This window comes from Argiope bruennichi, chromosome 3, assembly GCF_947563725.1.
Source record: "Argiope bruennichi chromosome 3, qqArgBrue1.1, whole genome shotgun sequence".
In the NCBI taxonomy this organism is placed as follows: domain Eukaryota; kingdom Metazoa; phylum Arthropoda; class Arachnida; order Araneae; family Araneidae; genus Argiope; species Argiope bruennichi.
In genome coordinates, this window is record NC_079153.1 from 72,775,529 (window position 1) to 72,802,955 (window position 27,427).

The 27,427-nt window shown below is 27.3% G+C and overlaps 1 protein-coding gene across 2 annotated transcripts in view; it reads left to right on the plus strand.

Annotated features, from left to right (window-relative positions):
* The first annotated feature begins 1,507 nt into the window (after positions 1–1,507).
* Positions 1,508–27,427, plus strand: part of LOC129963389 (uncharacterized) — an 83,483-nt gene continuing 57,563 nt past the window's right edge. For both annotated transcript variants that reach the window (XM_056077728.1, XM_056077729.1), the window contains exons 1-4: positions 1,508–1,718; positions 9,670–9,755; positions 14,201–14,409; positions 26,301–26,585. In XM_056077728.1, coding sequence (XP_055933703.1) covers positions 1,680–1,718; positions 9,670–9,755; positions 14,201–14,409; positions 26,301–26,585 — 619 coding nt within the window. In that variant the 5' untranslated portion in view covers positions 1,508–1,679. The remainder of the gene's footprint in view (positions 1,719–9,669; positions 9,756–14,200; positions 14,410–26,300; positions 26,586–27,427) is intronic.

A 27,427-nucleotide genomic window follows, 5' to 3' on the forward strand; every position in this document is an offset into this window, starting at 1 on the left:
TTCAGAGCAATGCATAAATATATTATGTCATCTATCCTTAAAAATTCGACTTAAAACAGACACTTTAGATTTAAAAAAATATATAATTTTTTAAGATTACAAATATTCTATAAAAGGAATATAAAATTAGTTATGCTTAGAATAATCCATTCAACTAAAGATTCTTACTCGGCTGATCCCCGACCCTCCCGGGCGAGGAAAAGAAATGCCAGAAACACAAAACATTATTCTCTCGCGTCCTCAGGGAATGCCCCATCCCCTTAATTGAAACTATTGTAGAGGATTTAATTGAGCGAGGATAGAACTTGGGAACTTTTGGTTCGCAGCCGAGTAACATGCCCACAATATAAAAGCAATTGCTCGTGTAGCGTAGCTGTTAACTGGCTTATAAGCTTTCATTACAGACTCTCCTTCCAGTGAGTGGAGGTGAAACGAACGATTTGCTGTTGAGAGGAGATGCATTTATTAGCTGTTATTACGTCCGGACCACCAGTGTGACGAATTGAAATGAGCGAGGATAGAACCTGGGACCTTCTGGTTCACAGCCCAGTAACATAATCACAATACAAAAGCAACTGCTCGTGTAGCGTAGCCGTTAACTGGCTTATAAGCTTTCACTACACCATAAAGAGAAAAGCAGAAATCTATGAATGGTTGAAAAGTGAACGAACCGGTTATTCTTCGAATTACAGTATCATTGAATGATATATCACTGAAATTGAAGTTTTCACAAGAAAATACTCGTAAGTGTGAATTCACCGCTCCGCTTAATGGAACTTTGGTGCGTGGCTTAACACGCATTGCCAAATTTACTTTAAATTAAAGTATTAAAACATTTCTAATTAATGAAAACTGCCAGTCATGTAGGATAACAATGATAAATTTTAATTACAAATTAAATAAACAAATAGAAATCATGATACATTGGCCATATATCCATCGACCAGCACGAGGCAGAAGTTCAGAGCAAGCCGGCGAAGCCAGGAAGTGAGTCACTGGTTTTCGACGGAGAGCAAAGTTCATCTCCATAGATATGAGTGATACTTTTCGCCAGCTGGCGAAACAAACAGTCATTTATCGCCTATTTGGCCGCTGCAGAACGATGACTTGATAATGCTTAATCCCATAAGGGTTATTTCTAATTGCCTGTGACATGACCTTCTAATGGTATTCTTTCTATTCATTCTGCTGGCACTATCTATTGGCAGAAAATAGAGCTAAAGCGAAAATTTTAAAGAAATGAAATTTTTTTTTCATTCAGTTTTTTCAGAAAATATTTTACTCCAATAAATAAATTAAATAAGTAGATTTTAAAAAAATCAAAATTAAAAAGTAAGCTGAAATAAAACAATTAAGTCAATCACACGTTATTTAACAGAATCTCTAACAGAGAGACAGAACGAGGACAGAATCTCTAACTACATTTTCACCGACACATTGAAACGACCAATCGTCATGAACTTTCTTTCCTTTTCCTTTATGTAGTTTGGCATTATTTGGATAATTTCATCTGGCATCATTTTCTGAAATAAATCTGACAGAGAAAACAGAAACAACGGTTTTCTCCATTGTTTGATGTGAACAAATCTTAATGGATTGAGATTTTATTGCGGAGGGAACTTATAAGTTCGCGAATTATTAAATTTTAGAAATATAGGGCATTCATCTATAATTTTACCATGCTTAATAACAAGAAAAGTCAGGCAATTTTGCAATGGGTAAGAATCTTGATTTCAACACTTATTTTAATTGCTACATTTGGTATTTTTAATTTTAACCTTTTTTATATTTTTATTGTTAAATCGTATGCTTAAAAATATTGAAAATGTTCGAATATTAATTTCTGACTTCTTTAAAACGTTTCCTTTCATTTTTATTCTTATTGTCAAAGCGGAACTGAAATTGAACCGGCATTCTGTCATATTTTATTTTCTCTTGGATATCTTGTTCTTTATTCACATTTAAAAATATATATTACTATTCAAATATATTACTTTCTCTTTTAATATATGTAATACTTTTCTTACATTACGTCATTTTTGTTTTTCCAATACTAATTTTTTTAAAATTTATTTTAACTTTTTTTTTTTGAAACAAATATTTTGTTTTATAATTATCTGTTGATTTAAATATTTTTAAATGGAACGGTGTTTGGATATGGGGGTCTGTCTTGTTGTATAAATTATTTAAGATGAATAAACATACGATTTCTCTCATATTAGAGAGGTTACAGAATCAGTGTCGATCCCCATTGCCGACTTTTTTCATTTGGCACATCGTTCCGGCAATCCTGCCCGTGTTTTTTTAAACTGAAAAACGCCAGTTTTATTAACGACTAATCACGTTTCTCGACTTAACTGGTATGCCTAGACTAATGGTAGCAAAAATTTTTGGCTTCAATTATTACATTTATTTAGAAAGTTTTGAATTTCTACAGCCATTGATTACATGCATGTGCTGTACACATTTGAACTGGATGAAATAAACATGTGCTGGTTTCTTGGTTTTATGATACTTCAAGGTGTGTAGCATCATGAAAAGTGCTTTAATTTAAAAATTTTTAAAGAGTGCTTAGTTTTTAAAAAAAATCTTAGTTTTTGGAAAAGATTTTTTTTTCCTACTCCCTCTTCAACAATCTGCTTTGCTTTTATTGAAATAATGAGAAGGTTATCTTGAAGGCATATTACAAAATACATATTCTATTGTATTTGTTGTGTTTGCTTGAAACAATGAGTTTTCAGTCATCATGATTTCCTTCATGTTCTTTTTTTAAATGTCGCCATCCATTTAAAAATTATTTGTTGGATCATTTTCGACAAATTTTATTGTTTATACATATAAGAAATCTGCAAGATCTGATACTTAAAGTTTCAAAAAAGAATTTGCAAGGGAAAAAACAAACAAACTTTCACAACTTTTATTCTTTAAGGTTCGGATTCTATAATTTTTCAACGATTTTTGCTTTTTCGACTTCTTACAGATTTTTTTTTGTGTCCCAATTGAAATTTCTCTATACATTTAGAGGTTTGTCCTGATTGACAGAGCAGCACACAGCACAAATCAGTAAAGTTTAGATGAACATGAGGAACATAAATTTTGGGGAAAAAAAATTGCTTCTAGAGTGTAAGAAAACCTACTAAGAATGGGTTTTTTGAAATTTTAGTTTGGAGTTTAATTTAAAAAATAAAAACAGGATTTAAATGTATTTTCGCCTTAACATCAAAGCTTATTGTCAAATAAAAATTATTTTTATTCTGTTTTAACTGTTAAAAAGGTTGTTGGAATTCCAGTTTCTTTTAAATAAATGTTTTTTTTGTAGTTTTTGTTATTTTTGGGATATTAGTCTTGGACATAATTTGTAACAAAGATTTTTATTGAGATGAAATTCAAAATTATTTAATCTCCTATCTTCAATGAATTATTTGAGTCATATTAAACAAGTTAAGGTTTTGATTTTAAAAAAATGCTCCAATTTAAAATTCAAAATTTTAAAGCAATTCACTAAATAAGATTCTTCACTTCATAAGTATTGTTAAAATTTAAAGTAATGAGAAATATTATTTTGATTTAATATAAAAATTTGCTATTTGAAAATAATACATTAACAGTTCATTTTTCTTTACATTTTATTTGTAGCATTAAAGCTGGTGTTTTTTTGGCTTCATGAATTTATTTTAGTTATTTATAAAAAATGGAAATTCTGAAATTAGCTTCTTTTTTTCATAAAATATATAATCACATTTTCTATAATTTTACAAAAATTAAAGTAAGAAAATTTTATTGTATTGCATATATGTTAAAAAGCATGTTTTTATTAAAATTTTGAAAAAAATTTTTTCTAAACATTAGAAGTAAGAAGCATTAAGATAATTTTTTTTAGTCTGACCATTTTTAAATGCTGCTATTCTTTTTTATTAAAAAAATTTGATGTAAGAAACTAGATTAGAACACGGCTTTGTTCTATCTACAATTTCTAGCAGTTTGCCAATCTTATGATGGTTGCCAGCCTTAAATACTTTAACTCTTAACTTTAAAAGGTTGCATTTAAAAGTATTCTATAGTCTATTTTTCCAAGTCGAGAGAATGAAAGTAAGTTGCCAAAGAGATAAATAATTGTGCAAAATGTGGGATAAATTTTAAAGCACTTAACTCGGAAATCACTTTCAGAAGAAGATGATGAAGAATTTGAGTGGGGATTAATTATAACAGAATTTACCATGTTTTCTATAGCATCGTCTAAATCCCCACTACATTGGTTACATTTTCGATGCATTTTTTTCCATTCTTGAATGCCAATTCTGCTGATACTTTGAATGCACAAATTTTTTATCCCAGACATTGTAAATGATTTTTTTTTCGCAATGAAGTTCTAAACTTGTGCCAAATCATTTCGATAGGATTAAGAGCACAATGGTAGGGAGGTAATCACAATTTTATTATCACAGTTTTATTTTGTGTTTTTGCCAATTCATCAACTAAATATTTTTCTGTACTTTCCGGATGCAAGCGAAAAATCGCAAAATAGTGTAGAATTCCGCCAAATTCACAATTGGCAAAATTTGCGCCTGGCTAACGGAAAAGTACCTATTTTTCATATGTACTTTTATTTTGTTTTACTAATTGCAACACTTCCGCTTTTAATATTTCATCCTCAAGGGCGTTATTTATTTATTTTTTTTTGTTAAAGCCAATTGAAAATTTGTTGTTTTTTTCCATGAAATTTTCGGTATTTTCTCAGCTTTTCTGGAATGGTAAGAAGCATTGTCCATTACAATTACACAGTTATCTTCAAGTCAAACTAAAATATCAACAAATCTCTTTTCAAACATTTCGGAATTCATATCTTCATAGTAATCTTTACTTTTATTGGATTCGAATATGTCTAGCCTTTCATCCATGAAATCAGTTTCACTACCAATATGTGAAATTATTATCCGTTTTCCTGAGGGAGATGTCAATCCTGAGAAAGGCTAGATTAAAAATGTTTGTTTTGAAGGCTTTATTGATGTATCTTTCCAAACTTTACTAACAGTATGTCCTTCATTTACTGAACAGAGCAGAAGCTCAGACTATTTATAGAATTTTATAGTTGGTGCTCCTGACGAAGTGTCAGATGTTTAGTCATTGCCAATAAAGCATGCACGTTTATTTAGTTTCATGTTGTCTCGGTGAACAGGTTGATAAATATGGCGAGTTAGCACAGAAGGAAATTTTACTTTCCATCCCAACCTTTTGAATTTCATTTCTGTTGCATAAAATTCAAATATAAAATTTTTTTGTCATGCTATGTATCGATTAATTCTAATGCATATTCAGAAATGATGTATCTATTGAAATTAACTGGTAATTTGTTAATTTGAAGAAATGCTCAAAAAGAAGCCAGATTTTTAATGTTTATCTTGCAAAAGTTAAGGTGACCATTTATACTGATTTTACCAGTACAGTACTGGTTTTCAGGACATAAGTCCTGGTTAGTCATTAAACAAAACCAGTACACGAAAAGTACTGGTTTTAGATTAGAAAACATTAAAACAAAAAAAGTAATAAAATAAAAATAATAAAATTAAAACTGGCAACCCTGATAATTCCATGTGATATCGTCATAATTCCATATGAGCAGGACCGCCACGAGATAGGTGGATTGAAATTTTTAAAGCCTTTAAAGAAAATGATGTGTCCAGTAATATTGGCAAATTGGTAGAGTATTGCCTCTGTATGCCAGGAACTAATGCACCGACCGAACGGGATTTTTCTTTATTAAACAACATCTGGACTAGCGAGAAAACCCAATTAAAAGTGGAAACTTTGAAATCCTTGTTGATTGTCAAAAATAATTTAAATGCAACCTGTATGGAATTCTATGAAAATATACAGGAAAACAAAAATTTGTTAAAAGCAATTCATTTTTCTGAAAAATATAAAAAAAACAAACTAAATTAAATAACTCCTTATGTTTTATTATGTTATTATATTAGGTATGGCTTATCATGTTATGTTTATTATATTTTATTTTTATATTGTAAAATCATATTTTAGTTTTCACATTTCTTGTGTTTAAATAAACGCAACATTTTTTGATATCTAAAAGTTTTTTATTTACTTTGGTATACAGGTTGGCCGTTGGGTGAATTTTTGATAAAAATTTATAAAATCTGGGCATGGCTGGTCAAAATTCATGCTGTCCTGGTTTCAGATTTTAAAAAAATTGTCACCTTAGCAAAAGTTGACTTAATTTTTGGGTAATAATTATTTTTGTTTTTGTCAAAACCACAAATTTTTTACAATACACAACACAATACTGCTGCAGTGTTGCAGAAATAAATATTAAAATTGTTGTGTTGCAAAAATAACATACAATTTTAAAAATACACATTTAAAATTATTTTTAAAAATTTAATAAGAATGACGTATTATAAAACTGGAAACATCTTATTCTTAAAAAATATGCAGGCTCATGTGCAAATGAATGTATAGAGATGCTTAATTTTTGTAGCAATTTATTATCTTGTACTTCGCTTGTTTTATAATTCCTAAATTTATAATTAATTTACTTATGGTAAGTATTTAAAAAGTTCTGGAACATTTTGAATATGACTGTGTTAATTTCATTTTTCATCTATTCCTGGAAATATGTATTTAACAATATGCATTTTTTAAATATCATTTTAGTATACATTTTACTAAATATAAATGAGTGTTTAAGATTAGTGATCTATTTAAGAAGCAAGGAAATTAAGGTTGGGTATTACTGTATCAACCTTTACACAATTAGTATTTGTGTTCTGGGTGCACAAAACTTAAACAGATTAAGAGTACTTCAGTTTTGATTCGGTTCGTACTGATTTGTAATTTCCTTAACCACATTAATTTTCTATCAATTACATTCAGTTTCAATAATTTTCAATTAGATGACTATATCAATCTGATACTTCAATATAAAATTGATACAAGGTAGATGGTTATCCTGCCTCATCACTGCTATATTTATGCATTTATTATTCTAAAGAATCTGCTTTTTCCTATACTATCAGCAAAGCATTTCCTTTCTTCTTAAAAACCCATCAACCGCTACAAAATTCAAGGCATCTGAAAAATGGAAATTCCAATATTGAATCATACTTAATTATTTTCTTAGTAATTATCAGCTATTAGTCTTGGCTAGGATTGGGTGAAAGCTAAAAAAAAGTATGAAGGGAATACTTTGTCATTTAGAACCTTGATAATATTGTACATTTTTAATCTGTCATTCCACAATAGTTATACTATAAACATGTTGTGTTTTCGAATTACAGTACACTCCGGAATATTCACTTTACGACTATCCTGCCTAGTTTTTTTTTGTAATGAAATGAGGAAAGCAAGGCTTTGGAGAAGCAATCTTCTATTAAGTGTTTTTTCAAAAACTAAAAACTTATTTTAGAGTTACATTTTCTTATCTGTGTAACTATTTATCAGTGAAAAATAAAATCTGTTTGAGTCAATTTTCTTAAGAATTAGGCTTACGATTTATTTTAACGTTTTATTAATGTTTCCTGCATTTAAGTTGGGCATTACAGAATTTGTATTAAAATAGGGCAATTTATATTCTTTTACTTACTTTTTTTCTAAAATCTTGAAATGTGCAGTGCAATATATAAACTACAAGTACTACTATATTAATTTGCCTACTATTTTAATTTGACACGTTTTTGCTTCTATGTTTCATTATTCGCCACGCTCGCATTCTACATGGATGGAAATAAATGGATTGCTTAGTACTCAATAAAAAGTGAGAAAATGTGCATTATGTAATATTTTGGTATAAAAACTTTGTCTTCTAGTACTGGTGGTTAAAGAAATGTGTTCATGGAATTTCAGTGTATCTAGCTTTTTTGTTATCTGGTCTGCCCTTCCGCCTTCCGGGTATTCGGAAGTGTACGGTATTAATATATATGTATATTATTTCTTGTCTGTATTTAAAATAAAAGTATTTCAAAAGTTTTTTTTTTTTTTTGCAATATTTATTAACTTTATTTTTGATGAATAAATGTTTTTTTGTTTTTGTTTTAAGTAATATTTTTTTATTTAATTAATATTTTATTTAAAACAAATAGGTAATTCAAGCAAAAAAATTATCATTAGTAAATTGAAAGCAATTAAAAATTGAGTGCTGAAAATGGCTGCGATTGTTAGACTACAATTTAGAAAAATTAATATTTATATTTTTTGAACTAAAAATATAAACATTTTCTTAACTATTATCATATTAAAATTAAAAAATAAAATTAACCTCTTATTATTAGCCTTTCAAGTTTTATGTAAGTTTTTGAGTTATAAGAATATTTTAAAAAACAAATTGCAAAATTAAAATTGACAATCAGAATTATAGGTAATAAGCAATTTAGGTTGAAGTACAATCTTTAAAACTTATATCTATTAACATATAATGTTTTAATTTCTTGTTGATGATGTAAAAAGAATCGTTTACTGCCTGTATCAAATGCAACAGAACCTTGCTTAATGAGCATAATTCCTTCCTAAATCTTGCTCATAATGTGAAACAATTTTTTCCATAGGAATGTACATAAAATAGATCAATGAATCTTTCTGGGGGGAGGGGGCCTTCAGATTTATAGAGGTGTAATTTATTATTTACAATACATTGTTGTTTAACAAGAGAGTTGCCCAAAGACATTTATTTTTGGTATGCTTCAAAATTCATCATAAATGACACAGATATTATTAAATGAAGCTGTCACACGCTTACCTATAGCTTTATTTGAGGAATGCTCCTCAGCGTATGGTGCAATATTTTCTCATGCTTTTAGCATCTGCTTCATTTCTTTTTGCTGCGGCACAGTTTGTACCTCCATAAGTTTTTCGGTAATTGTTACTCTGCTTTTCTACTAGCTCGCTCATCAATGTTGTTACTATCCATTCTAATGCCATAATCTTGACCAGATACAGTCTCGTTGATTAAGACTGCGGGCACTTGCTCAGCAGTGCTATCTGACTAGAGCTTCTTCTGTGTAGATGTAATGGTTCTCTTCAAACAAGACTGATATAGCTTTAATAAAGACTGATACTGTCTATTCCAGCATGTGACTCGCAATATCTCCTTGTCACTCATTCTGCAAAATGTTTCATTCTATCATTTTTTTGGCAAATTTTTTGATGATTTGTTGGCAAAAATAAGATTTTTTTCCTGTAAACTTTGTATAAACAGATGTCATTTTTTTCTCGTAAGTTAGAAGCATGCGCATAGGTTGGCCCATTTTGGTGTTATATTTGTCGAATTTTGGCTTTTTTACCTTTAATTAATTAGTAGCAAACAAGTTCTGAATATAAACCAAGAGAAATGGACATGGTCCTCCTTATGATAGCTTGATACCTCCTCATCTCTCATTATACAAAAACAATGTTTGCTAAGCGAATCATTATATTTTGTTTGTTCTTTAAGCAAGATTTGACTGTATTAGTATCAATTTGTACCTTTAAGTGAAATGCATATTTCCCAACTCTAATGAAATGCATATTTGATTATACACGTAAATGATAAACTTTCTATTTGTGTCATATATGTATATTAGAATCTGTGTCTGTAATTTATTAGTATTGTATTATATATTTATGTAGTATTTATAATAAAATTGCATGAATGTTATATGTTGAATTTTTTGTATTTTCTAGTTCAATTCTTTAACAACAAAAGGAGATGTTAACTCATTGGTACAATTTTCAGATGGATCCCATTTTCTTGATATTGTTGTTTCTCTGTAAGTAGAAGTATTAGAATTGTTTTTATTTTAACATTTAGTTTTTTGAAAATTGTCTTCCCCTTCAATTTTCTTTCAGTGTTGATAATTAAATTTGACTTGTCTTTTCTAATTTGCTATTTAAGAAATACCGATTTATTTTCCAGATAATAGTGTGCTAATCTCATTATTTTTATTTTATTGAGATCATGACAAGATTTTGAGGAACTTGAATATTTTCGTATGCAAAATATGAAATTACCAAGTAGAACAATTTTAAACTGTTTGAATTTTCTTAACTGCTTTATTCACTAGATAAAATAACCTGGTTCAATGCTCTGTGGCAAAATATTCTGGCTGTTTCGTTGTTAGCAAAAAAAAAAAAAAAAAAAAATTGATGGCAATTGCTGTCAAGATATTGGAAAAATATTAAAACTTGAAATTTTAGGCTTTTAACAGTTTAAAACTGAATGGTGTTTTTGTTAGTTTTTGCTGAACTTCTAATTTTTAAGGTTTGTTTGCTTGCTATTTCTATTGCACAATTTGTATTTTTCTTGTTACTTATGGGGGGTATGTATTTTATTATTACTTATGGGGGGGGGATTGATTTTGGATATATAAATTTTTTTGATTATCTCTATTGGAATGCCAGAATATTTTGTTCCTTTCACGTACAACATAAATGAAATGCATTAAATGAATGCATAATAATGAAACAATCATAAATAAAATGCATGAAAATTGCATATTTTTTTAATAAAAAATTACCACTGCAAAATGATTAAAATAAAGACCATTGGTTTCCTTTTTTTATCCAAAAACTAGATTAAATAAATTATTTATGTTGCATGAATTGTTTTTAAATAAAATCAAATTATTAAAAATATTTATTTAAACAATAATTATACATGTAATAATTATTTTTCAATCGTAATAAAGGGTTATTTTTTAAAACAATTAATACATACAATAATTGAAAATAAAATTTTTATAAATTGTTTACATGTCTTAGAAATATGTCTTTCTATTTGTATTATCTGCAAAATAATATTCAGTGTTAAAATTTTTAAAAAGTTTTCAGTTTTTTTTTGTAGAATCTACATCTTGCTATCATTTTAACTTGTGACAATCTATCTGGTCAAGAAACATTTAAAATTTGTTTTTATTAATTTTAGTTGAAGTTAATTCCTCTTAACTATTTGAATACACAACTAATAGGGTAGCGTTGGGAGAAATGGGACAGTTGCATTTATTTCTAAATAAAATATTACAATCTATTTCTAATTTTTCCATTAGAAAGAGCAGTTATAGACTCTTACTTGATCCTAATTATTATTCCACCAATAATATTTGTGTTTAAAACAGAAAACTTTACTTTTATGCCTTAGAAGTAAATGAAAATCTTATTTTTAAATGATTTTTTTTCAGTGTTAATACTTGTAAAAAAAAGAATTAATGTATAATAAACTCAAAGAGGTAGTTTACAAACAACAAATTAAAATTAACAATTAAATTAAGCTTAAATGTTGCATGCTTTATGTAAAATGAATTTTAAAAGAAAATTTTGCAGATGGAGGAACAAGACAATATCAGTTAAAGAGGGATGGTGTGTGCTAGATTACATTTAAATACATTTAGTAAATAGCTAAATTTGCTAACAATTAAAAATTTTTATTTTTCTTAATGTTTCATGAAATTAGTTGTTGGGGCTGTTACAGTACTTTAGCAAGTTAATGGTTTTAAATTTATTAAAATATATAAGTTAATATACATTATTATGTCATATAATATAATATAAAGCAATAATGTACAACAATAAAAAGATTGCACATCCATTAACCAAAACAAAAAGCATAAAATAAAATTCCACTCTTTTTCAAAAATTTACTTAAGAGCACCAGTGTCTCTGAACATGTATTGTTATTCTTACTTTTTGTTATTTATTTATTTATCGTATAAAATATGAAAACATACTGTAAATTATTCTATATCATTTCACATAAAAAAATTTTACACCTAAAATCATGTTTACCACTTAATTTCACTTAAGAGGAATTCTATTGTAAAATAATAACGTAATAGGTAATATAATAAATATTAAATGATAAAAAAATGAAATTTAATTATAAAAGTTATTTATTAAAGTTTTTCTCTCTAAATTAAAAAGAATTACTAATTTTATATAGAATACCATGAATGTGGAAGAAAAAGAAGAAAAAAAATCATCCTAATCAGGAAAAATATTTTAAATAATAATCTATTGCAATCAGTGGAAATGGCCATAAGAGAAAATAAGTGTTCAAAACTTGGCAGCATCATTGAAGATTTCAAAATCAACCCTTGTTTAGCATGTCCAAAACCTGAAATCATTGAATGAAAAGGATACCAAAATGCAATATTTATTAATTTTAATTTTTTCAAATCTTGCATTGTTTCTCCCTTACATAAAGGAGGTGTGGGACAAATATGTTACGATTTTCAACTATGCAAGTAAAAACTAATTGTGTGTATTTTGCTGTTCTCATATTTTTTAAAAATAAATTAAAGAATACACTGTTAGATTTTTATAAACTACACTCTTTTTAAGTCTAAACTAGTGATTTTTTTTGGTGAAATCTGTCCTCCTTCTTCAACTTATTACAAGACTTTCTTTAAGTCTCATAAATAAGTTGAGATTTAATCAATAAGATTCATCAATAATGAATCTCTAGACTTTATAAAACCATATTTAATTAAAAACTTGTAAAATAATTGATGTATTGAGAACAGTGATGAATGATGAAAATGATTGAGAACAGTGTTTGCAATGCAAGTTATTTATAAAAAAATGAGCTTTTAAAATTTTAGAATCATAAAAGCATGTTTTTAAAAATTTATTCTTAAATTAATCGTTTCTATCTAATTTTTTTAAAAATATCTACTTATGATAGTATGCTTGTAAACAAATAATATAAAAATATTTGAAGAAATCTCAAACTGCTGTTTTTATAACATAAAAATAAAATAATTAAAAAAAATATTGATATATTTTGAAAGATGTTCCTATTTTTTGATTTTAAAGGATAATCAAAACATAAATTTATTAAAGCTGAATTTAAAGTAATAAAAAGATTTAATAATTTTTTTTGGGGGGGGAAGGGAGAGGAGTATTTCTTTTCTTTGCTCTCCTTATTATCCTCAGGAATATAGCAATTTTTGGTGGCTTAATTAGAATGATTATTCAAGACACTACATGCCATAGGTTTCAGACAATCTGTGAAGGATATTATGTTTTATGAGTATATACTTTGTCAAGACAAAATAATCTAATAAGTTGTTTGTGTCTTACCGTGATTGATTTCTGTAATACAATTTTGTATCTTACCTTGATTGATTTCTGTAATACAATTTTGTATCTTACCTTGATTGATTTCTGTAATACAATTTTGTATCTTACCTTGATTGATTTCTGTAATACAATTTTGTATCTTACCTTGATTGATTTCTGTAATACAGGTTTTATATCTTACCTTGATTGATTTCTGTAATACAATTTTGTATCTTACCTTGATTGATTTCTGCAATACAACTCAAAAGCCAGTTAATTCTGTTTTTATTATCTGCTACTACTGAAACATAAGAGAACTATTAGCCTACATGTTGAAAAAGAAAATTGGTTTTAAGGCCTCATTTTCATAGATGCATATTAGACTTTTTGAATTTATACCTTTTCATAATCTCCCAGAACTCTCACTATTCTATAATATAGATGATGTATTGCTTTGATACTCTTTTCAGGTATTCTGAGTTCTGATTAAACACTTCCATAAATGTTCAAACCACACATTATTCTCGGGGTTAGTTCTACTGGATTGACTTGACCAATCCATCTTTTTTGTACATTGTTCGAATCTAATTGTTTCAAGAGTTGAATTCAATTAAATTTGAACCATTTTCTCTTAAGGAATATAGGTTCTTTGACATAAATATTAGCTATTTGAAACTGTGGCTTTTATTTAATACTTATTGGAAGTGAACCAGTATTCTTAATATTAATTTTTTTTACAGGTCCTGCAATTAACTTAGTACTGTATATGTTCAAAAGTTGCAACTTCAGCTGTAGTCTTTCTTTCAATATTTGCTCATTTTTGGAAACTTGAACACTTTTTTTAATTATTTAAAATCTTTAATTTATTTATTGAGGCAATTTTTATTCTTATAGTAATAATAAAATAATTTCACTATTTTTCTATTAAATTTTAAGTCTGACTTCCAATTTATCTTAAGTTGTAAATGTGATTTCATTATTATTATTTTATACTTCATTGTATCAATTACAGAATTCTAAAAAAAGTTAAATAAAAGGATAAAATTATACATTACAGCATTTGAAAAGTGGGGGTTTATATATATTCTCATGAAATTGTGCAACCTTACATGTGCTTGTCAAATAAATATTTTTAATGTTTTCATATTATTTCTTTCAGGGAAGAAATTATTCCCAGGGAAAATAATTCAACGTCTACAACTATTTGTGAAGGCATTGCCAGCAATGAAGACAATACATCTGTCGAAGAGGGGGCAGAGAAAGAGAAAACAGAAACATCAGTTTCTGAAAGTGAGAATGATGGTCCTTTTGTTAATAAAGAAGCTGATATACAAAAAAAATATGATGTCATTAGAAAGTTTATTGATGGTGAGTTTTGCTTTCAGTTTTGATCAAATATTTTATGTCGATATCAAATGCATTTAAGGAATTGCATATTTTAATAATTTTTCATTCCTGCATGGATGAAAATTCTTTTTTGATTTTAATATAAATTAAAAATGAGAATTTAGTTTAAAATGAAAACAAAATATCTTGTTTCTCAAGCTACTTTACTAAAACAGATTTTGATCTGTTAAATAGAGTTACAAATTTTATAGAGTGCTGTAATTCTAAGAAGCATGTATAAATAATTCTGGCCTCTGTAAACAAAAATATTAATTTAATTTAATATGTGCAAATTGCTTGCATATTACTATCATGAAGATATTACTGAAGGCATTGCAACAATTTGTCTATTCTGTAAGGTTAATAATGTATCTTACCAGTATATGCATTTTTTTGTTTGTTTAGTGTAGGGTGTTAGTGAAAATCACAAAAGCCATGTATGTAAGAAATGAAAGAAACTAAAAAAAGAGATATTTCTGTAGTATTGTATGAAAAGGAACATAGATAAAAAGTTCTCATCATTAAATCTTTTACAATTGCTGTACTCTGAATGTGAGATACAAAGGTTGGCATTTGGCTACTGTAAAAATGGAACAAAATTGGTATCATTAAATCTTTTACAATTGCTGTACTCTGAATGTGAGATACAAAGGTTGGCATTTGGCTACTGTAAAAATGGAACAAAATTGGTGCTGGAGGGGGAAAAATCCAGTAATATTTTTTAAAATTTTCCTGTAGAATTAAAAAAACTTTCCAGGCGAATTTTAAGCAAAATGTCATCTAAAAATATTACCATACAAAAATAAATTTTAACTGTTTCACAATTTTTTAAAAAAAATTATCTTTTTTATGATGCCAATTTTATAGTTGTAAATTTGTGCAATTAAAAAAAAAAAATTTTTTTTTGACTGAATATCCAATTTATTATATTATTGCCCTATAGTTCAAACCTTTTTTATTGTTCCATCAACTATCTAACAGCTTTTTCTATTATTTAAAGCATAATTTTCTTCACATGATTGTTATTTGCATAGTTTTCTTCTACGTTTAAAGTTAAGGAAGAAAGTGTAGTTTACGAGACATAAAAAAAGTAAGTAACAAAATCTGAAATTTAGAAGATACATGAGCTGGATATTTGCATTTTTAACAGTAGCATGATGTCATGGGACAATCATGGTCATGGGCTCATTTTCATAATAAACAGAGGATACATCAGGGTTGCCATGCCACCGGAAGAACAGGGAAAATCAGGAAAACACGAGAAATTTGAAAATTTTGATAAAAACGGGAAAAATACAGGTATTTTTAAGTTTTTTAGTTATTTTTTTCTCATTCAAAAAATGTCGATCCCTAAAAATTGCAAGAATAAAAGATTATAGTCATAGCTTCTAAAAACGAAACAATAGTATTTGCGATTGTGTAATTCAAAACTCAATTTTTCTCTCTCCTCTTTTTTTCTGTATAGATCGTTCCAGTTCCGATTTGTGAGACATTTGTTATTTTTTCATGAGATTCCCGAATTGGAGATAATAGGCATTTACAAGATTTCTATAACTATACGAAAGAACAGAATACATTTCTCTGTTGGGATTAGCAACATTCAGTTTGCTAAAGCAGTGCAGTGTATTTAGTCTACCATGCTTGAGTTTATTGGGTAGTTTGTTTATTATTCGAGAAACTATGAGTTCATATTATGTACATTAGTGAATACTTTTAAACCAATGAGCTGTTCAAAATCTGTATACAAGTTGAAAGGATAAAAAATTGGAAAAAAATTGAAATTCCACAAAATCAATTGGTTGCAAACTGCTTGCTTTGCAAGAAGATAGTAAGTCTAAATTATGTAGAAAAACAGGTACTTACTAGTCATGCTAAAAGATGAAAACATACAAGGCCGTGTGCCAGTTCAAAAGAATTATCATTGATGCTGGATTTAATATCTAAGAGAAATGCAGGAAAAGATGGCACATTAAATTTTATCTCCAAAAATAAAAAGATTTTGAGCTTTTTTTTAGTTCTAGAACAATAATTTAAATCTGAATTCTTATAGGCATTAAATTTATTTGACCTTTAATGCATTCATTGATATATCGAAAATATTTTCACATATGTTCACTGAAAGTCAAACAGCTAAAAAAAATGTATATTAAGCCATACAGAAATGTCATCTTATTTGTTAAGGATTATTTCCATGAAATTGATGGCTGAAAATTCTGCAGGTGATGCCCAAATGCATGAATTGGCATGAATAAATAAAAAAAAGTTATTTTCTTTGTAATGATTTTTTTTTATTAAGTGATCATTAAACGATTAGTATCATGATAACAAAAATGTTTTGTTTTATTTCAGACGAGTCCTTAGTTTTGTGTAACTTACAATTAAAGGGTATGAGAGGTAATATATCCCCATCCCCCATTATATAAATTTTGTCTGGCTTAATTCTAGATAATGAATAAAGACAGTTTTTTTCCCCTGTATGTAAACTTATACCCTTTTTTAATACACTATTATTTAGAATAATATTAAATTGTTGTTTCTTTTCATTGCCTTTTCCACTCTTTAAAACCATATTCCATTATAACTAGTACATTAGTGCTATTTGCCCATTTTCTTGAATCTTAAATGTTCAAACAAGGAAAAAAACAGTGAAAACATTGGGAATTTTTATACCAGATTTGAATGGCAACCCTGGTACATGTAAGAGACAAGTAAAATAACTTGCCTTTAGTGTCTGATAATTTTGCAGAATCATGGGCATGCAGTTGCATATGCACGATTTAAAAAAAATTAAATATAATCATTATTCTCAGTGAAACAACTGGTGGTTAAAAGCATATATTTTTAAATTAGCATATAATTTAAGAAAGGTTCGCTGCATTGCAACTGAGTTAAAATTTAAATATTACTATATAATAAGAATGTCCAATTTTAAACCGCTTCATAGGCCATCTCAAAGAAGAGGCACCAATCAGCATATAAGGTTTCTTTTAGGTTGATTGGCCTAAGATTGTGAAAATGTTGATTGGTATAAAATAGTAATATTCGGAATTTTATAATTCGGTCACATATAATTGCATAAGATAGAAACATTTTTTAAAAAATTATTTATTTAAAGGTTGGAGTATCCAGAGCATTTTGCAGAATATTTTTTCTTAGGATCAAAGAACTGTATAAAATTCATACTTCATAATTTTTTGAAGTAAACTTAGAGACTGAGACAAAATAAAATATTGTTACTTACATCATTTAAACACTTTCATGAGTAAAACTAGAAGCTGTATTTCATGAATAAAATTTTTATTGAACAATTTTTTAAGATATTACATAAATTATGAAAATTATTCTGTAGCATATATACGATTTAAGAGTCAAACAGTTCTTTATTCTGTATTCATATTTAAAAAGAAGTATGCTTGGTTTTAGTAAAAAGGATTTTGTATTAATTGTAGTTTAGTCATGTCCTTTTAATTAAAAGTTTAAATTTTATGGGATCTGACAGAAATTAGAGATACAGTACAATAAATAAGAATGGTTGCAGCTTCTGTAATATGGGATAAACATTACTTGGCAATATAATAATAACCCAGTAATATTTATTTACATTTCCTCTTTTAAATTAAAAGTTCCATGTTCCTAATATTTTTAATGATTCCATTTATCATTATAGACACAAATCCCTTGATTTTTTTTTTTTTAAACACAAGAGCAAGCAATGTGTAACTGTCCATGTGAAAAACATATTCTCTAAATTCACATAGTTGCAGTGATTGACCTTGTGATTTATTTATCATTATTGCAAAAGTTGCTTTCTTTAGGTATCATGATCATTGAATTGGGCTGCCATATCTGTTGATGTCATTGGTATATGTGGTACTAACACATCCTTTTCTTTGAATTGTTGCTTTTATTGCATAGTTTAATAATTTTTTGATTACCAGTCTTGTACAGTTGCAAAGATGTGATGGGCAATTATTCTAAGAATGATAGAAATACCAATCTTCATATTAATTATAAGTGGTGGTAATTCAGATAAACCAAGTGAATTTAAATATTCAGTTATACAGAAAAATCACCATAATAATGAACATTAAAAATTAGAAATAAATATTAAGTTTAAATTGCAGAAAAAAAGGAGGGGGGGAATAAAGTGGAATAAAAAATTAAAGGAATGATGAATCCAGCTTGAAGATTTTATCAAATGTCATCTTGAAACAGAGATTCAAATCAGGTACTTTTTCTGTGAGGGGTCCTTCGTGATCCAAAAATCCTAAGAAATTGAGTTTTTTAAGACAAATTAGTATATACAGAGCAATGGTATTAAAAAACAATAATATTATTTTAATAAACAAATTATCTCAAAATTCAAATCCAAGCAAAATACTCTAAAATTAATAATACTCTAATATATAAAAATGAATTTCTGTTTGTTCATATTTTATGTACTGCCATACTGTTTATCTGATTGTGATAAAACTTTTACAACCTGTAGCTTACACTTGTGTGAAGATTATAGATATAGTACAATTATTAGCATTCATTTTGAAAACAATAAAATTTACAAAAAAATTGTTTCTATGATTCCTCATTATTTTAAAATAGTCAGTTGACAAATGGCACGTGACAATTGTCGTTCAGAATTGATCACACATATATCAAACAAAATAAAATTATCATCATTGATGTCAATCAATGTGAGTGAAATGAATTTTAAAATATTTAGAGTGAGTGATAATCTTTTTCTCTTTGTTAATGATTAGTCACCTATGCAAGATATTGTCATTTACCATGCACAATACTTTGACTTCAGTGAATCACACATATTATTCAGAGTTTATCTCGCATATACAAATTAGAATTATTATTATTGATGCCAATCAAGGTGAGTTATATCCAATGGAAATTTTCCAGTACAAGCAGTAATTTTTTATGTTATTCAGTGAATCAACAAACAATACAGTACACTCCCAATTATCCGCGGAATTGGGTGGCGCGGCCGCCGCGGATAACAAACATCGCGGATAATCCGAAAAAAGCTAAAAACGGGTATAGCAAAAGAGAAAACAGTCATTCCAACTTTGAAAAATCGTTTTATGTACAATAAAACGTAAAATAAACAGCAGAAAATGTTTAACTAACACTTAATATTTTAGTATATCACTCAAAACTAACATAAAATGCATTTTGTTAATGAAAACAGAAAAGTGCTTTTTATTTACGAGAGGCATCAAGGATACACAGAAAAATTAATACATATGTACTGTTTTAATACGGTAATGTATTATGTAATTACAAAAGCATAACTGTAAAACTGCACCTTTTTGAAAAAATCAGTTAAAAAAAAAAAAAAACTTTGTGCGGCAGGCGCGGATAATCGGGAGTCTACTGTACTTCGGTTACATATATGTATCAATCACTTTGTCAAAAAAATATGCCTCCAAAACGTTCGTTACTTAGATTGAATTATTTAGGCCTACTAGTGCAGCATGTAGAAATAAGCAGTTCCAGTATCTCCAACAAACGAGGAACGATAAACAATGCAGCACATCGTTTATGAATTGCAAATTCATGGGCTTCTGAATCTTACGGTCAAGTTTCCACATGGCTAGTTGTATGTTGGATGCTCGTGAGTTGGACAGCCAGGAAATTTGCTTTTGCTGAAGATTGGAAAAACAAAAAAATGTTGTCTACTCTTGCACTTGAATAATAAAATAAATAAATAAAAAAGAATAAATAATATATATACTTTTCCTTTATATACCATTCAATTTCTATGGATGTGTTCATTGTTGACAAGAAAATAAATATCATTTTTTTTTTATCATTCCTAATTAAATGAGATAGCTATTTCAAATGATATTTCCAAAATTATTTCTTTTGTGACTGCATTGCGCTGAGGACCGGCTAGTCATCAGTAAAATTGAAATCAAATATAAAAGCAGAGAATACTAGTTGAATATAATTATCTTCAATAGGATTTTTATGAAATAATAAATTATTCCTGCAGATAGTTATACCCATTTAATTTGAACTTTCTCACACTTAAAGCTGAAAATGCCTACAATGCTTCGTTAAAGTGCCACATCATCATACAAAATAAATTGTGCAATCTTGGTTCATCTAATAAGTTGAAATATAAACCAAATTTACTTTTATAAGTTTCATAAAATGTTGCTATAATTTAACGGTTTGTAGTTCTTAAAAAGAAATTTAACAAAACATTAAATTGCTAAACATTGCAAACAAATAAGTTAACCTTTCATTCTGTAGAAGTCAGAATATAAATAAGTCCAAGTGTTTAAACAGTTATTGTATATAATTCAAACTATTCTCTAAATAAAATAATCAGCGATACAGCTGCAAAATCATTACAACTAATTTTGAGCGTTATGAAACTTTCAGTACATTACACATTATGAAACTTCATAAAATATAATGTTCCTATGTATAAGTCAGAATGTAAATAACACACTGTGCATGCATGAAAAGAAATTTTAATTTTCTTTGCTGTTAGCAGCCATGAAAATTAAAGTTTGAAATTTCCTTTATTCTTTTTTTAATACAGAAGTCTAGTCACTGGGGTTGGGGAAGGGCCCACCCAGTTTTATTTTGCAATCACTCCTCCTTTGTCAAAAATTAAAAGTATCATTTTTAAAAGTAATAATAAATACTAAAAAAAAAAATGTGCCTGAAATTTTTATAAAGGGATTGTCTACATATTTAAAACTGTACAAATTTTTTATGGCAACACCCATTTTTGATATTATGAATAGAGTCCCATGGAAAAAATACTTAGAGCACAACATATGGGAAAAATGATGAATACATCGAGAGATATTTCACATTTTCTGTTAAGGAGTTGTTTCCATATTTAGATATATAAGATTTTGATGTTCTCTGTACATTGGTTATAGCATTTTTTTTTTTTTTTGTGTGTGTGTGTGTGTGTGTGTGTGTGTGTGCACCTTAAAAGCATTTGTGAAGCTACAATCTGCATATTAAAATCGATTTCTATTTCATTCTTAACAAAATATTCTTAATGAAAAGTTTTAGAAGAATTGTTATTATTTTCTGCAAATAAATATTTAAGAGCATTGAAACTTTCGTTTAAATTAACTTGAGCCTGATTCTGTATTAGACTGAAAGCATTAAAATAGAAAGTTTTGTTGTTTAAACAAAAAATATAAAATTAAATGTATTTTTTTTATCATTTAAAAGAAATGTCAATTTTAGTGTTAAAATTAATATTTTACCAATTAAAAGGAAAAAAATTAATTTTTATTCTCTTGTGCTTTATTTCTTTTTCAGTATATACTTTTCCCATGAATATTACTTACTATTTACAAATAGATATGAAATGATGTACTGCTTTATTTTATAAAAAAAGTAGTGCATTTCCTTTACTGATAAATGTAAATCAGTTTCATTCCATGCTTTACTGCAAACTTAGTATTCTGTGAAAATGCTTTTTTGTTGCCAAAGATCTCATTGTTTGAAGTCATACATACATGATATATATGCGTGCTACAGAGGTGAAAAGCAAATTACAGAACATCACTAAATACTCATTCGTGTCTTCAATTTCCATAATTGTAGTACTTTTTTAAAGTAATATCACATTCTTCTCTGCTATTTCTAATATGAGTTTGAAGGCAGTATCTTTTTTGAAAGGAGGCATTGTCATAAGAATTATTTTATACAACTATAAGAATAAATATGTATTGTAACTAGGGAGCTTCGCCCCTGCCTTGCTTTAACTCGCAAACCTCGATGATCGCCAGTTCTGTACACAGTATTCATCATTTCCAGTTAGCAAGTTTTTAAACTCCTCTAGTCATTAGTTCAGTTCTAGAAGCTGAACTTTTTCATGATAAGAACATACTTTCCTGATTGGCCTACTTCTCATTCAAAACTCAAAGGCTCACAATGAGAATATTCTTTGCTTACATCTGCAACATCTAAAAATTAGATCAATTTTTCACATTTGGCTGTTAACTTATTTGCTTAAACTGGACAAAGGTAATTTAATTAAATTGGCATTGAAAAGTTTATTTATTCAATTAAATGTATTAATAAAATCAATGAAAAAATTACAAATTGTAATTATATATTATTACAATATCTTAATATAAAATGCATAACAAATATTTTAATGCATGATTTTTTTTTAATTCCATTTGTGTTTATATACAATATTTATAAATGGGGCAGATTAATTTTATGAAAATTGAGACTTGTTAAAGAAATATTTTCACTTAAACACTAGTAAATTTAAATAAACACACATATCCCTTTTTTGTATTAGAAAATATGGAAATTAATTATTCATAAATTATTAAGAGAAATAATCTGTTAGAATGTTTATAAAAATAAATAGTTAAATTGCACAAGGTATTTATTACGGAACGAAATTTCCATTTTTATCGAATTTATTATATTCTGTTAGTGTCATCATATGAAGTGACAAAAATTGTAGCTTATTACAAGGACAGAGACTATCCTTCACATTTAAAAGCAATGATTGTTAATAAAATAATAAGGCAGTGGTTTTTTTAAAAAAAACTTTTATACTTATAATAAAGCTCATTGTGTGTGTATTGGCGCTCTACAGCTCAAACCGTTTGACGTACAATTACCAAATTCGGCACATGTATAGCTTGTAGGTTGGTAATGTGTACCTTGGAGCGATTTTTTAAAAAAAAAAATTAATTAGAATTTTAATTGATTAAAAATTAAGCTAAATTTTAACGTTTTCCCCCAATAAATTTCGAAAATATCTCACAAAAATGATTTTTACTTAAAAAATTAAACTTACTTTTTACTTAAAAACTTAAATTAAAAAAAACTATCTTTTTAATGATATAAATGTTTTAACTTGTAAATTAAATTTCTATTTTTAATGAATTAAATTTTTTAAACCATATTTTTCAACAATATATGTCGCACAAAATAAAATGAAAAAAAAAAAAAAAAAATTAGCCTTGCCAAGCATGTTTCATGTGCATGGGAAAAAATTAGTTTTTATCAACGTGTTGCTATTATACTAACAAAAGCTCAAATTTAAAAATAAGTTGACTATTATTGCAAATTAATATATAAAAGTGTGATTTTCAGCACTTGTCTGTACGAAATAAATATGAAATACATTTTCTAAAAAGTGAATGCAAGAAAAAGTTTTCTTTGATCTTATACAATATCTATATAATTTATTCAATACATCAGCATTATTTAAGGAAATCATGGTTCAATGTATACAGAATATCGATATCTAATCAGGGTCTAAAAGCTAATTTGTGAACCTCTAGTAATAGACGCATCTGCTAACAAAATTGCCTAAATGAATTTAGTAATTATATTTAATTTGAGTCAATAAATGCTCCGATGAATTACGAATTATAGATTTTAACATGTCCTGTGAATCATATTCAACAAAATATTTTTGAGATACTAATATTTTAAATAAAAAGAGTTGCACTCCATTCAACTAAATCACTGAAATTGACCGATTTAGGAAAACATGAATGTCGCTAAGAATAGCGATAGCCTAAATATGGACGATTTTAGGCTACTTCATTGATAGTTTCAAAGAAGTTTCTGCCAAACTCAATACTGATTGGCGGAATTAAGAATCAGGGCTTCTCAAGAGTGATTGGCCTAAGATTATGAAATTTTTGGTAGTTCTAAATTTGTAATATTAAAAAATTAATAAATTCAGATTTGATCGCAGAAGATAGAAACGTTTTATTTAAATTTGGAGTGCCAAGAATATATAATTTTTTAAAAATTTTGATTTCATAATTTTTTGAAGTATATAATTATAGACTGAAACAAAATAAAATATTATTATTAATGTCATTAAAATTCTGTTGAGAATAAAACTTAAAATTGAATTTTGTGATGAATCGGGGAAATTTTTGTTGAATTATTCCTTGAGATGTTACATAAATTATGAAAATTATTCTGTAGTGCATATATGATTTCAATGTCAAATGACTGTTTAAAAATATGCTTGGTTTCAGTAAAAAAAAAAAAAAAAAAAAAAAAAAGCTTTTTTTTATTATTATTATTAATTGTAGTTTAATCATTTCCACTTTAAATTAAAGTTGAAATTTTACGGGAGCTGACGGAAAATTGGAAAGTGATACATGATGCAATGAGCAGAACGGCTTAAGGCCTTTATATGAAGAAGCTATTAAGAAATCAAGTTCATAAATTTTCTTATTGAAAATTTTAGCATGTATTAATATTGACAAACCGGCTGGTCGTCAAAGGTGGCTAGTTGGTTTCATATTTTTTGCTGCTGATGAATTTTTGAAATGTACTTTTATTTTTATATTACAACAGTATAGGAAATAATATTTGTTTTAAGAAATGCATGATCAGCAGCATTTCAATGCCAAATAAAGAGCTGCCGATATATTGAAATTTATGAGCCCCCCCCCCCCATAGATGCATTGTTTTAGGAGCAATACAAAAAAACTTAATGTAATGGGAAAATTACTTGTAGAAATGAACTGAAATTTTGAATGTCCGCATAAAAGGGTCTTGTCTTTCGATTCATGCCAAAATTTTAGTGTGTTGCAATTTTAAAAAATTTTATTCTTAATTTTGTATTTTTTTTATGTATTATAAATTGTTTTACCTGTTAAATATGTATGCAAAATGTGTAGAATATCTTATATTTTCATTACTTAAAGAGATTATGCCTATAACTTTATAAGTTTTTAAGATATGTATAAAAGTTCAAAATTTAATCTCGACATTAGAAGGTCAAAAATTTGTTAGCTCTTAATTTCGAAACGAAAAAAACCTAAAGAAATGAAACTTTGTTTCATGGAATAACTTTTGATGTAGTTTTGAAATTTGATGAGAAAAATGTGTGTTGCCATTGGAAATTTTGAATTTTGCTCTTATTTCAATATATAGATGACCCCTTTCAAAATTTTTAATTAAAAAAATCTGTAGGAGTACACTGTCCTTTCGAATTACACCTTTATGAACATTATTTATCATTATATGATGAATGATGTGAAAATGAAGCTTTATGGCTCTCCCTCCCAATTGTACATTAGAATAAATCTGAAAGATCAATTAGTTAATATTTGATTTTCAAAGCATGAACACTACAAAGTATTTCTTTATGAAACAGTAGGTGAAACACTTAGGACTTGCCTCATTGGCGTGGGGAAAGAAAGGAGGGGAGAAAAAACAACAGCAGTCTTTAAAATTCTACAAGTGTGAAAAATTATTTAATATGCTGCAGATATTCAAATAATTTCCTCACCATCAGAGGCCTTATCTTGATGCTTTGGAAAAAAAAATCGGCATAGGAAAAGAAGTAAAACGATTTGAGGCAGAGTTATAAACTAGGAATTGCGAAAAAAGTTTTTAATTAAAAAAATTAACCATTTGGCCAATTATTATGAAACTTTTGAGCAATCTTCTTGGTGCTTCAATACAACTGTATGTAAAATTTGAATAAAAATCTTAGTAATTTTTTAGTCTATGTAGGACACACATAAACAGACATTCCTTTATATGTATATATATATAGAGAGAGAGAGAGAGAAATTTTAATTATATATATGTATATATTAATGTATCTGTATAAGACATTTGAAAACTGAGGAACTAAATGAAAAGTTAAGTGTTAAATATCTTGCGGAGAATTAATAATGACTATTTGATTAATGAATTATGGAAAAATTAATAAATTTAGATATGTAATAAACTCCTTGCTTTTTATTTTAATATGAAAATTATTTCTTTGTTTCATGTAACTAAATCCCAGTATTAATAATAGAAAATAAATTATTTCAATCATTCAGACTTTTTTTAAAAAATATTTTAAAATGTGGTCTAATGTATTTTTCCAGATTTCTACCATATAGAGAGTTCCTCATTAATTAGTTATGACGAGTGTCAGAATGGCAAGGAATTGGAATTGGCCAAAGTTGCTGTCTTTCTTCTCACTGCTATGGTGCAAACTTTATTATGTGTTGAAAATGAAACAGTTTTTAATGCAGCCTTATTGGAACCCGAAATTCAAGTGAATATTCATGAATGTATGTCCTATATATTTGATAATAAAGATTCGGAAGAAAATCAGTTCAAAAAGGCAGAATTGCACAGAATTCTCAGTCGACCTGCGAGTTTCAAAGGTCAGTGTTTTAAGAATATCTAATCACATTCTAACGTATTCATTTGTGCATTGATTTGGAAATACAATACATTCTGGAAATCATGTAGTTACCAAAAATATTAATATTAAAAATGTTATATGTTATAATATTAAATGTTGAAAAGATGTTATAAGAAAAATGTAAACCATCTTCTAATGAGTAGGGAGAAGTATTTATATTTGTGAAAAATACTACAAAAAGAAATATTTAAATGCATGTCCTAGAATTTTATTGTTTTAAAAACCATATCTTGTTTTAATCCATGTTTAATCCATTAAAAATTATTCAGTATTAAGTGGAAAGTGACGGATTGATTTGCTTTAATTTCATTATTTCAAAACACAAATTTCCCTTGCATGTTCAGAATGTGCTAAGATCCAGTTTGAAATTTTTCTGAAAAAAAATTAAAAAGTGAATACAAAGAACAGCTTGATCCATTTAATAAAGAAATTTGTTTATATGATTTCAATTTAATGTTTTAAGGTCTAAAAATGTTTTTGATTTTTGAGAAACCAAAAATAATTATTTCACATGTAACTGTAATTGTGGAAAGTGGATTTAGTATCAACAAGAATATGCTTGTTAAAATTCTGAAGGGAGTATCTTTAATTGGCAGATAATAATAATAAGTAATAATAATCTCTAATTGGCCATAAGCTTTTATGGAAAGGTCTTAAATGTTCAAATTTGAAGAGATTTGCTGCGGTATACAAAATGAGTTCATATAAGATTTTATGAAACTTTAGGAAAGTAGAATAAATTTTGGGGGAATATATACAACAAATGCAAAACAACTCTGGAAATTAAATTATTGCAAAAGA